Source organism: Alternaria atra (assembly GCF_907166805.1).
Source record: "Alternaria atra isolate CS162 genome assembly, contig: 32, whole genome shotgun sequence".
Lineage (NCBI taxonomy): Eukaryota > Fungi > Ascomycota > Dothideomycetes > Pleosporales > Pleosporaceae > Alternaria > Alternaria atra.
The window spans coordinates 1450719-1464430 of record NW_025091331.1 but is presented as its reverse complement, the minus strand read 5'-3'; the positions used below and the strand labels follow the sequence as shown (position 1 = coordinate 1464430).

Here is a 13712-nt window from a genome sequence, read left to right as displayed (position 1 = left end):
CTTTGTCTGCCAGCCCGTTACAAACTAAATGTATGCATCTAACATCTACATTCCACACCCTTCCGACTGACACATAGATACTTGACCCCCTTATACGGGGTGACACCGCTACCCAAGCCTTTACTCTTCTTCTGATCTACGTTCAAGCTTTCCACACGTATCCCACTCGGCAACCAGCCTTTGACGGAAAAGCTAATGGTCGCACAGCTCGGCATCAGGACTTTGTTCGCCTGCTTAATCTTCGCGTCGCTATCCGGCTTTGGCACGTTGGAAGATGAAGCCATAGGTAACGATACCTGTGTGTTCTGATCATCATCATAGTCGTACGTCGACGCCGCGAAAGAAACCGGTCCACCAGCGTCCAAGGCATCCTCGGCGGACGGATCGTCCTGGCCAATAACGGTACCGCGCAGTGTAGCGGTAGCACCGATTCCTCCCCCGCGGTCTTGAGCCATGAGATTGCTTATCTCACGGCTGCTGATACGCCATTCTATCGCCCTGTCACCAGGAGCGTAGCCTGCATCTCCTGTTCCGCGCGCGACGCGTAGGTCGGCGACGTTTCTGACAGACGCCGGGAGAGGGATGTGAATGGTCATTTCTTCGATTGCAGGGGCGGACGTCGTGCCTGTGGAGGATGTGCGACTCAAACTAGCCTTCGCGGCACTGGGTTGAGAGGGTTTATTTCCGCTGAAGCGTGGGTTGAGTTGGAGTTTGACCTCGAAGTCTGTGCCGCTGGGGCCGAGGGAGGGATGAACGGATACTGTAGCGGGTATATTGAGTTTTGGACTCGCGGTCTTGGCGCTCTTTTCGGTGGAGAAAGCGTCCAGTGCTGCAGAACCTAGTAAATCGACTTCATACCCAGCGAGCACGAAGCGACCATCTGGCGGGACGAATGACAATTCACCCGGCCTCGCTTTCCATTGATTGAGTCTGACGCAAGGATGGAAAACGGGAAGCGAGACGGCGTTCTGTATGCCACCTGCACATCCCAAGTGCAGTACGAGATCTGGAATACCCGAGACCTTTGCGGTAAAAGCAATCGTGCCGTTTGCCATTGCGGCTAGAGGGCGACCAGATGGTGAAAGAGTGACTTCGAGTGTTTCCACAATGTCCACATACATCTCATTACTCGTATGCCGGACGTTCGCTCTCCTCCACGGTACCGGTGAGCCTGTCTGACTTGAGGTTAGAGAGGGACCCAGCCGTGGACTCGCCCTACCACCTCCTAGCCCAAATGCTCCGGTGGAAGACGGCGCAAGCGAGCTTGGTGTTGAAGATGGTAGCCCGACCCCTCCCAGTAGACTCTTGAGCAGATTTGGCGCTTCGACGACGTCTCTCAGTGCGTTAGGTTCCGTGTTTGCGATGATGCCGCCATCCACCATCTCGCTAAGCAGCTGCGCGACGACATCGTAGTTCCCCTCGATCTTGCTCGCTAGCAGTGGCGAGCCCAGGAAGTCTTCAAGTACGTCGGTGAGGCGGTGGAGGAAAGTGAGGACGGCGAGGGGATTTGTGTCAGCTGATGCCGGGCACAGGAACAGGAGTTGGTCTTGTATTATGCTGTACAGCAGCGTCGGCGGGTTGGTGTTGGGCAGATATATCAGTGGCGGTCGTGGGGCGGGATGCGCGAGGTAGAGAGGCAGGAGGACAGAAGATGGCGGTGGGCGGTTGAGGTATGTGTGTTCGAGGAGCGGCGTGCTGGAGACATTAGCGATGGATCGCGTACCCGCTGTGAGAAGCTGGGTCCTACTTGTGCTCGTCAAAGATGTACAGAGCTTCGATTGCGCTCATTGTGGAGAAATGTCAGCTGCAAGCCATGCGCGTGGGAAGACGTGAGGTTCGCGTCGTGGGGCAGTTTTGGCGGGGAGTTTCCGGGGCTAGATGATCCCTGCATGGCTAGAACCATGCTATTCAGACTTGTGGTCGCAAGACCTCTATACGGTACAGTCAGTGACTTGGTTCCATCTCCGCATACCTTTCGATAGTGGTGAGAATGGCCCTGCAACCGCCTTCTCCTCCGACTTTCCAAGAAGCCCTCAAGAATGACAGAGCGCAGTTTGAGGATTGCACGCCATGTCGCATAGTCGGTACTGCACCCTCGTCGACATTAGTTATTCGACCCAGCACTAATACACACACACACAGGAAGTGCAACATTCCTTGGCCTCGGTGCCTTCACGTACGTTTCCGGTCATTCACAAATCAAAGCCAACGAAGCCGCGATACGAGCCAGCAAAAGCATCTTTGGTATGAGGAGTAGAGGAATGGCTATAACAGGGACAAGCGCTGTCATGGTGGGCCTGGGAGTCTATCGGTGGTTCTCATGACGGGGGGGACGCGGAGAGGAACATGTAACATATTGCAACATGACAGAGCAAAAAGAACATTGGAGGATTTCGAACAATAGTATTGACACCAAACCCTTCACAAAAACCGTCATCTACTTGCACTTCACTATGATATACCACAACCCGTGGAAAACGAAAAGAAAGGTATATAGATCTAAAAGCAATGAACACCACAGAATGCGTCTATTAAGCCTCCCCCAATGCGTATGAAAAATGATCCACTAGCCCTATGCGCCGTCTGGGTATGATGCAGGTAGTCGTGATTCGTCCAACTGTCGTTCGTGTCATTGCCTGGAGTTCGATGAGTGCACTCTCAGGCTTTGAGATTCGTGTGCTATGACATGCGTCCGCGCTTAGGTCCACCGCCTGATGAGCCGTCTCGTCGGTCGTTGAAGCCGTCGACGTTGAAGAAGTCGTTCATGAGTCGTCTCTTTTGTCCCGCACCAGTGCCTAGCTGGAAAAGGTTCTGGGCGGCGGATCGTTGGAGGTTTCGGGTAGACGAGCGATTCGAAGGACGGCGGGGCGTAGAGAAGGCACGACGAGCGGCAGCTGACATATCGGCTGAGGCAGTTTCGTTTGGTGGTTCAGATGGGAAGGCTTGAGCGGCAGAGAATTCAAAAACGTGATGTAGCGGCGACATGTCAGCCTCTGTAGTAGAGGCCTCCATCTGAAGCGGCGGCGCAGAGTCGCATCGTTGCTCCGTAACCGTTGTTGGATCCAGCGTACACGAGTCTTCCATGGTGGGGTTTCGATCCATGATGGGTGAGGAGCTCCTGGCACGGTTGTTGTCCAGGTATTCTTCGTCGCTGTCGCTGCTCGACTGCTTCGGCAAGCTTCCATCGAATCGCTCCGTCGCCCACTGCCGTATCCGCCAGCCCTCTCCGTCTCCTACACCCATGTTCTCCTTGTCCAGAAAGGCGAGCAGGTCGTCCAGAGCTTCTTGGTAACCGTCGGTGCGGGCCCTGTCGAGGTCGGCAAGCGCCGACTTGTACAGGTTCGTGACGTTCAACGCCGCGGTACGGAACGACTGGTGCACATCGGGCTGCCGTCTTGTTTTGGGCAGAGACTTGTTGAGGCTGCGCATCGAGTCCATGGTAGTGGTTGGAGCTGTTGTCAGACAGTCTTTGTCGGGCTCCGCTGAGTCGTGACTGGTCTTTGGCACCCGCAGGTGATGCAACCGCGATCGAGGGTGCAAAGTAGGTGAGATTGGGGTGATGAAAGAGTCAAGACAGGCGAAAAGGCTGATCACTCGCAGGAAGCGTGGCTTCTGTCGCTGTATGTGAGGTCGTGGGTCGCTGCGGGGGTCAACGCTGTCATGATTCTTACGAGTGTTTCCTGGCCCGTGCACTCATTGCATGTGGCACCCATCACTCATCAACATCGTCGCCTTCACATCACATCTCCCTATCAATATGCCATTATGGCTTCACGGATAGAGCGTCTTCCTGTGGAGCTGTTCGACTTGGTTGCTGCCAGTCTTGAACTACCATCCTACAAAAGCCTTCGTCTTGCTTCCCAGAGGTTGCGCTTCCTGATTCATTCAGTCTTTGTAGAATGCGCTTTTTCCCGACTAAAGACTACTCTCGGCTCACCGTCGCTTGGTCGTCTCCTCAATGTGTCACGGTGTGAAAATCTCCGGGGTGCTGTCAAAGTCCTGCAGATCCAGCTTTTGACGTCCAGTGAATACCATACTCTCGCTGCTATCAGTCATGTGGGCCGATTCCCCCCACCCAAACGGTTTCCCAGGGTGCCTGGTATCCAAGACAGACATATTAATGACGAGGCAACTACATTCAAATATGTCATGGAAGGCAAATATCCGAAACGGTTGTACGATGGCCTTGTTCGAGCGTTGCGAGGCTTCACCAACTTGGAGGCCATTCACTTTTATCCGAGAAACGACCAGCCGACTGGATGCCGCAGCCTCATCTCAGAAGACGACCGCTTGTTTCGTAGCAGGTGCTTTCAAGTCGTTGTCGATGCCATCGTCCAGAGCGATATTCGTTTGCTCGAGTTTCGCATGGCCAAATGTAAACGTGGAACTGCTTTACATAAAGAAGCCACTCTACCGTTCTCAGTCCTCCATATGCCTGCACAATCTCTTCAGGCATTATATCATCGCTTTTCGCATCTTCAAACTCTCACAATTTCCGTCTTAACCGTGTACGAGGACGTTTCTCGCATTCCTGGCTGGCAGAGTAGGATCGCAAACATTGTTGCCACGGCACCAAGATTGAAAAGCTTGACTTTAAGTCTGGATCGCAGTGCTTATGTCGCATCTGCAATCCGAAGCTTAGCTTCTTCTTGCAGATTTCCTGAACTCGAAGTATTCCAGCTTATGTTCTGTGCGTTGCATGGAGATGATCTAGCTACCATTATCAGGAACCACTCAGCGACGCTACGACGAGCCCTTTTCTCTGACCTTCGCCTTGTTACTGGTAGTTGGTTGTCGATATTGCACGCTTTACAAGAATGCAAAAAGCTTGAACATCTGCGGCTCAGCTCGCTGTCTGAAGAAAAGCACCCAATCCAACGTTTGGACGTACGGCGAGAAAACCGTGAGATGACCGACATGTTGGAAGAAATCATCGCCGCTTACGATACGCGAGCAGATACCTCAGCCTCTCAGAGTAGCGGATTCATTAATACTCATCATCTTGCAGACCTTTCGTTGGCCAACCTGCGGGAGGGGCTGAGTACCACGGTACCCAGTGAATGAGTGATTCACCCACGACTGCCAACGCACACAGTTTCGCTTCCTCCTTGTTGCTTACCAATTTCTAATCGATTGATCAACATCGAAGATCGCCTAGTTGATATTTCGACACTCCAACCACTCGAAAGCATTGCCACTCTCTACACGCACCAAGCGTACAAGTAGAATCGCAATGGCTACAGTATCTCAATTCTCAAAGGCTGGCGTCCGCCTGTTCTTGCAACAACTCCAGGTCAATCCCGTCGACGTCACTGAGTGGGACCCGACGATGCGACTGTGGCTGCTTCGCGAAGGGTTTATCGACTTCACCATCTACGGCCGCCGTGTGGGCTCAGCTCCCCGGCTCGCCTTGATGGCTGTGTCCCAAAGTGCACTTACATTCCTCGCCAAGCACCCGCGTGCACCAGCAATCGACTTCACTTTCGATGTGCCCGTAGTACAAGTACGGAAAGAACAGGGTCAGACCAAGCTCATTCACGCGAAGACGAAGATGTCGGAGGCTCAGATTAGGGTCCATGAAGCTGCCCTCGTTACAATCTCACAATGGCTTACAACATTGTGCACACCTACTATGGTGCCACTTGCTGGAGCAAACCTTCCGATCGAGACGTGCATCCGCTTCATCTGCGCCCATACTCTACGCGCCCCAGAGTATGTTCAACACCTGACCGACAAGTTCATTACAGATGCAAGTAAACTTGCGCTGAGCTCACAGCAAGTGACTGAGCTTGTCAAGTCGTGCCGTGGCGATGATGACCCGTTACTCATCGGCCTTGCTGACAAGTTGATCGGGAAGAAGCTTGACGGTCAGATCGCTACAACACAACTTGACATCTTCCTTTGTACAGCCGGCAACGAGCTGTTGAAGAAAAAGGTCGAGGTCATGGAGAAAGAGATGGGTTTCCAGATCAAGGACACGGGCTCGAATGTGAGATCCAAGGTTCATCTTGAAGCGGTTGCTTCGCCATCACAGACGGCATGGGAAAAGGACTTGGGGAGGCTTAATGAGAACAAATACGATGGAGAGACGGATTTCGGAACAGATATTGTCGAAGTAGACGCAGATGGTTGGCAGATCCTCCCTAGCGCAAGCGGAGGCGGGACACACTCTGAGAGGCAAAAGACTACTCATAGAAAGCATAGTGCGTAGTAGGAAGATAGCTGAACTGAATACTGATCTGGTGTATATGACGCGAATACGTTGCACAAGGGACTTGGCATAAGACTGAGGTTGAGACTTGACCGTCTGAGTTGGTCTTCGGACTCTTTCTGAACTGCTGCATAAGCCTAACAGGTAGTGCGACGATGTCAATCTTCAGTGGATGACTGTACGAGCACACTTCACGAGTGATCTTATCAATGAACACCGAACTGAGAAATATAGCGTGACTTTGACACACTACAGATGAGGCGTGATTATCTCAATCTTTCGAAAATTCCGCACATGTGATATTCATGTGCACGTTGGAAGCAGTTCACTCATCGTCTTCTCCACTCGTTCAACAACTTGAGGACCGCCTCCACCGGGGCACACAGGAACCGAATGCAACATATTCCGGGTATGTATATGCTCCACAATGCCACTAAAACCACGCAAAAGCTCGATCTAACATTGATCTGCATCGCTTCCATAATTCCGTTCAGTTGCATATGCATGCTAGATTTGGCGATTGCTTGCATTGCATCGGAGCGTGGGTAGTGTGGGTAGCGCTGACCGGAACGCCAAAGTGTTGCCGGCATTGCGCCTGGCCTGCGTCTGGCTGGCGTCTGCGCAGGTAGCACAGTACCGAGCTCTGGGGACCCAACTACTCAGTTTCCTGGATCTGGTTATATTGCTTTGCATGGAGGGTTAGGGTCTGCATTACGCCATGTACTTGCTGTTTGAAACGTCAATCTAATTAAGGAAGCATGAATACCGGACTCTGACCTCTTGGGAGCCTTTCAAACTTGCACGAGATGCCTCGCCTAGGAAAGCGACAACCCTCAGTCTTGACGTCGCGCGTGCACAGTCTCACCACACTCACACGACACGACAAAAATCAGTTCGGCTCTCCATCTGCGGTCCGAGCGGGTTTTGTGACTGCTGCGCTGCTTCTGGAAACGAATTGTGGGTCCTCCATGTGTCGATCTTACGTCAGGCATTTTGTCCCCGACAACAACTCAGCAAACAGCCAAGATCAGCGTTCCACGACCGCGAAACCTCAAGCCACTCGTCAGCGCGACCGCTGGAAATAAGCCTTGTAGCACCTGTCAGGGTCTGGGGCTTGCTTTAGTCCAATGTTAGCAACTATGAACGTGCCACGATGCGCGATACTAGACGACGAATCGCATCGAAGCGCCAGCCATCAATGACTTGCTCAACCTCAGTCCACCAATGCCGTGGTCCGGAATAGTCAGAATGTGAGAGTGGGTTTGAGCTGAAACTGGTCAAAATGGGAATAAGAGATGCATATGGATGTGCAATTGCAGATTCTCGGTGGGTAAGATTGCTGTTTAGTGTATATCGATTATTCGACAGTTTGCACGGAAGCGTCGGTGTGGCTGCCATCGCCATCGTTCTAATCATCATTTAGCTCAATTGCCAACTAGCCGTTGAGAGCGGGGAACGTTGGGGTTTGAAGTATATATTTCTTTCAGGTTTCTCACGTTTCTCAGCTTTTGATTTTGTAGGTTTCAACAGTCAGTCTCGGTTTCGTCATTCTTTCTTTTGAGCTCGAACAGCCTTGCGTTTATATATCACTGGATTTTATCATCACTATCGTTGGAGTTTTACCTTTGATCAACACAAGACTACATACGACAAACTTCGCCACCTCACTGACATGCGTTCCTCCGCCATCATCCTCGTTGCCCTGGCGGCCACATCGACTTCGGCCTTCGACATCTGGCCTCGCACATCATCCAAATGCCCTTCCGTTTGGACCAAGGTTGCCTCCGAACTTCAATCCGACTTTGCTGGCTGTGGCGCGGATGCCCATGGAGCTATCCGTGCTCCCTTTCACGACTGCATCAACAACGGCTGTGACGGTAGTCTCATCCTCACAGACGAATGCTCACGATCCGAAAACGCCGGCCTCTCTGCTATCTGCAAGAAGCTTAAGGGGTGGAGCGACAAGTACAACGTCGCTGCAGCCGACATGATCCAATTCGCCGCCGCAACAGCAATCTCAGCGTGTCCGCTTGGCCCCAGGGTCCAAGCACTAGTCGGTCGCAAGGACAGCTCGAAGGCCGCAGCCGTTGGAAGCGTGCCGAGCAGTCGCGGTACCTTGAAGAACATCTTGGGAGCGTTCAGTGCGAAGGGTTTCTCAGCCGATGATGTCGTTGCACTCATGGGCACGCATAGTGTGGCACTACAGTTCAACGATGACCCGTCGCAAGCCGGCAAAAGTCTAGACTCTACACCTGGCACATACGACAATACCTTCTACAAGGAGACTAAGGATGGCACAGCGCCATACAGTCTGCAAAGTGATGTTCTCCTCTCGAACTCATCTCAGGTATGTCTCGTCTCGACTATCATTATATCTACCTTGACATATTACTAACTGTCTCCGCAGACAGCACACACATGGTCTTCTTTCGCTGATGACGCTGATGCCTGGACCAGCGCATTCACAGAAGTGTGGAACCGATTTGCTGTTATCGGGAGTGACGCGAGTAAGCTCCAGGATTGCTCAAGCTTGATCCCCAGTAGCAGCGTGAGCAAGAGGAGGCAGGCATTCAATGCGAGGTTCACGAAGATGATGAGCGCCAAGTTCAGGTTGTGAGACACAAAGAGAGTGAGTACTACGAAGTCATGATAATGGCTGGGATCACATGGTGTTTGGGTGTTGGACCACAAAAAGGGTCTGGATTTGCTTTGCTTGGGGCTTTTAGGTTATGCGAAAGCATACTGCGCATCAGTCCGCACTTTCACTAATGTAATTATATGTTCGTATCAGTCTTACGCGTCTTCTACTTTCAATGAATTTGCGCCGCTTCCTCATCTGAATTCCAAAATTCTTAGGCAAATGGAAAAAAGCGACATTAGCGCTTGGCATGGCATCAAGTTCGCCTCCAGAAGTGCCACATATTTTCGCGGTTTTATTCTTTTGACTTTCAGCCAACAAGTACATAACCGCTGTGACAAATTGGTTAGTGATCGGTTTTCAGAGTTGCGCAATCGTAACCATAATGTAGCTCTGGTCAGTCAGGTACGTGATCAACACCCTACGCTCGCCTTCTTCCCAGTCATCAATCTTGTACAACGGCAGAACTCAGCTCATGGCAACGATTACACACCCGAAAGTTGGGCAGCCACACACAAATCCCGTTACTACTGGGATCTGATTCAAGTTTGCCGGATCCGTCGTCAAGGATTTCATCAACTGTACCGGACAGTTTTGATGACTAGTATCTCAGCCCAGCATATTGGTTAATACCCCTGTGTGTTTAGTAGAACAGAAAACACACAAACTTTGGGTTAACCAATCGAAACGTTCACCGAGCAATTGCTGCTGGACGACGGGAAAATATTCTTTATACTATGTCATTGTTGGATCTACCCACCAGAAGCACTTGAATCCGCCAAACCCGATATCACCGATGTGGTCCTTTATATGAGAATACTCTGTCTGACTCGCGAGAATTGACCGATTGCCTCTCCTTCTTCCTGTCCGAAGTGTGTATTAGTGGCATTACTTCAGTGGACATGTGGACTGCATGAACATTCATTAGTCGATGCTCACATGTATGTTCAAGTTGACCTCATTTGCTTCGGATTATACGATTGTAGAGGACTAGACGATGCACACTAGCCAGATGTTGGTTTTGTTGATGAAGATGGAACATAGCTGGCAAAAGACATGATGATAGATGGCGAAGTAATGGACACGAAGCAGAGCGCTCTAGAACTCACGAGACAGTAAAGTTGCATAGGGAAGCCATGAAAGTGAAGTAGTCAAGAAGTATCATTCCAAAAAAACATCGCTACAAGAATTGAAGTTCCCCCTCTAGGAGAAGTATATATACAAAAGGATCATCGCATAAGCTGCGGAATCGTTTACTGAAGAGCCTCAATCATACGACGAATCTTGGCAGCAGACTCGCTACCGGCCTCCTGCTCAAGGAAAGCAATGAAGGTCTCAAGGGTGTAGGTCTTCTCACCAGCGCCGGCAGCGGGTGCAGATGAAGCAGCAGGCTTCGAGGGCTCAACGGCAACGGGTGCTACAGAGGTAGGCTCAGCCTCGGCGGCGGCGGAAGTAGGCTTAGCAGCAGACGGCTTAGGTGCCTCGGCGGTAGGCTTAGGTGCTACGGCAGTGGCGGTAGGCTTGGAAGCAGCAGCGGAGGAAGGCATGGGGCCCTTGGAAGGACCAGGCTTGGTAGCCTCGGGCTTGACGCACTGAGAGTACCACGGGTTCCATTCCTTGCACTCAAGACCCTCGGCGCACTCGCTGGTACCCTTGAAGCCCTGACCACCGCACTGGTAGTACTCCTTGATGGGACCGGAAACTTCGGCGGTCTGGGTGGGACGGACAGCGGTAAGCATGGTGGTAGGACCAGCAACGGTGCTGGAAGTGACGATGGGGGATGCGGTGCCGGGAAGCATGGAAGAGGTGCTGTTTGCTACTGGGTAGGGGGCAACGACGCTGGAGACATCAGGAGTAGGGGTAGGGGCAGCCTCAGATTCAACCGGGGCAGCCGCGGAGGAAGCTGCGACAGAGGTAGCGGCAGCAGAGCTCTCGACAGCGGAAGAGACCTCAACTGGGGCAACGGAAGAAGGCTCAGCCTCAACAGCAGCGCTGCTAGTAGCAGGAGCGGCGGTGGAAGAGGCAGCAACGGAAGCCGGAGTGGAAGCAGCGGGAGTCTCAGCGGCACCACCAGTAGCGGTGGCAGCAGGGGCACCAGCAAGCTCGCCGAAAGTGAGAAGCTGAGGAGTAGCCTCGGTGCCGCCAGCGATGAGCTCAGGGCCAGGAGCAGGGTATGAGTCGAGATCGGCGTGGATGGAGAAACCAAGACCGGGACCAGTCTTGGAGTATGCCTCAGGGAAGGTAACACCCTTGGGCTCGAGAGTTCCGCTACCGGTGACAGTAAGCTGGTAGCAAGTCATGTAGTGTTGAGCACCACCGGCGGGGCCTGCAGCGTGGAGGGCGATGGCCTCAGCACGGAGGAGGTAGTCACCAGGGGCGATGTTCTTGGGGATGGTGAAGTCGAGCTTTCCGCCTGCAGGGATGTTAGACGTGCCACTGGAGTTATACTTCTTTGTACGTACAGTTGTAGTTGAGGTCCTTGGTACCCCAGAAATCGTTGTCACCCTGGGTGGCATCTGGGTTCTTGGCCCAGGTGTTCTGGTAAACCTTGAAGAATTCGCTGGAACCATCGGCGGTGGCTGCGTCCTCAACCTTGGACATGTATGCGAGGACAGGGCCCCAGTGAGCACCACCAAGACCTTCCTCTTTGCAGTCACGGGTGTTGTGCTGGTGCATCTCAATGGTTACTGTGTCACCGGCCTCGAAGTCACACTTTCCTTCAGCAGGAGCGGGGCTGACGTTGCCTGGATTATGGTCAGCGCTTGTCTATAAGTGAATCAATGAGACCGACATTGAAGAGCGTTGCTGGTGTAGTCCTCAACAGGGCTGTTGGAAGGTGGCAACCTGGCACAGGTGCTCTCAAGATCCTTTCCGTTCTTCCAGAGTTGTTGGAAAGTGGCATGGGCGTTTGCCAGCGCCAAGATGGCAGGGAGGACAGCTACGGACTTCATGGTGTATATTTTGATGCAAGTAGTGATGTTTGGAATGAGTGACTAGTCAAATATTGACAAAAGAGTGACTGAAAAAGCAAAAAATGAATGAATGACGAAGTCTCGTAATGAAAGAATGTCCAGCGCAGCTGCGTTACTGATTCAAAATCTGGCGGGCTCCAAGACTTATATTCCTCCTCCAGCACAGGAGATGAGTTGAGCCGTGATGCCGAGCGATATGTGGCACGCTGCATGGTTAGCCGTTTCGTTTACCACCGGTCCAATCTCGAACTTGACGCCAGGGCGCTATGTGTCTGCAGCCACAGGCGGATAGATGAACGAAGGATGGCGACCTATGCCACGAACAGAACTCTTGCGAACCAGGTCCAGGTCCATGGGTCAATTCGAAGACTGACAGGTTTGACATGCGGGGCCCTAATTGGTGGATATGTGCTGTGCCTGGAGTTCGAGCCGAGTAGGGCTTAGTGCTGGTTTGACCTTGGACGAGGCGAGATTCCTTCGCATTGCAGGGGCTCTTAGCCATCCTTCGCAAATTGTTGGCGATGCTATCCAACGCAAGGGATTGCACATCGACGCGCCTATCCTGGGGTCTTTCTCTCTGCTAGAATAATGTTGAAAGCGCCTGCAGGATGTGAACTGCAACGACTTCTCAATTGCATACGGCCTGGCAATAGCTCTGTCTCGGAAATGATCGCGTAACGGCGTAGAACTGCAAATTCTGTTGATGGTACCCTCTGCAATTTCAAGAATCTGCAGCTTGTGATACGATGCGGGTCTTCCAACCCAGGGTCGAGATACCGGCACCGGCTCTGAAAGAGGACATGAACATGTTCATTGAGAGATGACAAGACGGTTAAATAGCGACAGGATAATACCCTGAACGGATGTTTACAACACAATGCGGATGAGATCATGCAAAAATGCGCGCTCGTGTATGTTTCTGCGCGCGGCACGTCGAAACATCGTGGTGGGTCGAGACGAAACAACAGTTGTATGATCGCCGCCGGGTTCGCAGGCCGAATCCTCACAGGAAAGTGGTAACGCAGGCGGAAGCGCAAAGTGCCCATAGACGGTACGACGAAGGGCGCATCGGTTGATGCATTGCGGTGTGAGTTGTTATGTGAAGAAAAAGGGATGGCTGTTACGCGTTGAGATTCAGGAACTATCTATGATGATGTCATGCGCTAGTACGCTGCATCAGCCATAGTTCAGAGCGTAATCTACGGTGCCGTGATGGATCTTTTGCGATATCATTGCGCCTGAATATAGAGTTTGCATACAGACAAACTGATAGTTAGCGCAAGTACGGGATGAAGACACTTCTGTGCGTGATCTGCTAGGAAATGTGCAATTACCATTTATGAGATGAGTCGTCGCCGTCTTACTTTTTTGCAAGACCCAACCCCGTCACCTCATCGAGGTACCACCCACATCCTGGGAAGTCTAAGGTTTTCATACCGTCAAAACTGATTCATTCGAGGACCTATAGGCAGCGTGTTGGAGTCAGTAACAGCCAGCATCACATCTAGGCTATCTAGGTAGCTGTGTCTCTCCTAGTACAATTGTACACCCACCGTGTTTGCCGAGATTTCATCCATATATGGCCATAAATCATAGCATTAATGTTGCTACTGCTGCGTTTGGAGGGATTTGGAAGGGATATTGTGGTTGCACTAACATACTACAGCGGCCCAGGGATCACCGTCTTCCTAATCTGGACAACGAACGCACTCTCCACCAGAAAACCTTGTACATATGCTCTTCCATCCACCTCAACTGCTCCACGCAGGAAGAATTCAACCGCGTCTCGCATGTTCCTCGCGAGATAGTGTAACTAACTAAAAAACCTATCCTCCCTTCCGTCCTAGTGGGGACCAATCAAGAGCCGGTAGCGCTGTTTTGATCATCAATC

The 13712-nt window shown here is 52.0% G+C and overlaps 5 protein-coding genes across 5 annotated transcripts; 2 read left to right on the top strand and 3 right to left on the bottom strand.

Moving 5' to 3' along the window:
* Window positions 1-38: 38 nt before the first annotated feature.
* Window positions 39-1788, bottom strand: ALTATR162_LOCUS10239 (uncharacterized protein; the record flags this gene model as incomplete). Its single annotated transcript, XM_043317875.1, has 2 exons — window positions 39-1695; window positions 1748-1788. The coding sequence occupies 2 exons, from the start codon at window positions 1786-1788 to the stop codon at window positions 39-41; spliced, it is 1698 nt and encodes a 565-aa protein (XP_043173810.1).
* Window positions 1789-2679: 891 nt separating this feature from the next.
* On the bottom strand, window positions 2680-3438 carry ALTATR162_LOCUS10238 (uncharacterized protein; the record flags this gene model as incomplete). Its single annotated transcript, XM_043317874.1, has 1 exon — window positions 2680-3438. One exon carries the CDS (start codon window positions 3436-3438, stop codon window positions 2680-2682), a length of 759 nt encoding a protein of 252 aa, XP_043173809.1.
* A 1795-nt stretch (window positions 3439-5233) lies between these two features.
* ALTATR162_LOCUS10237 (uncharacterized protein) lies at window positions 5234-6211 on the top strand (the record flags this gene model as incomplete). Its single annotated transcript, XM_043317873.1, has 1 exon — window positions 5234-6211. One exon carries the CDS (start codon window positions 5234-5236, stop codon window positions 6209-6211), a length of 978 nt encoding a protein of 325 aa, XP_043173808.1.
* A 1672-nt stretch (window positions 6212-7883) lies between these two features.
* On the top strand, window positions 7884-8828 carry ALTATR162_LOCUS10236 (uncharacterized protein; the record flags this gene model as incomplete). Its single annotated transcript, XM_043317872.1, has 2 exons — window positions 7884-8558; window positions 8619-8828. 2 exons carry the CDS (start codon window positions 7884-7886, stop codon window positions 8826-8828), a joined length of 885 nt encoding a protein of 294 aa, XP_043173807.1.
* Window positions 8829-10102: 1274 nt separating this feature from the next.
* On the bottom strand, window positions 10103-11800 carry ALTATR162_LOCUS10235 (uncharacterized protein; the record flags this gene model as incomplete). Its single annotated transcript, XM_043317871.1, has 3 exons — window positions 10103-11262; window positions 11312-11593; window positions 11641-11800. 3 exons carry the CDS (start codon window positions 11798-11800, stop codon window positions 10103-10105), a joined length of 1602 nt encoding a protein of 533 aa, XP_043173806.1.
* Window positions 11801-13712: the final 1912 nt, after the last annotated feature.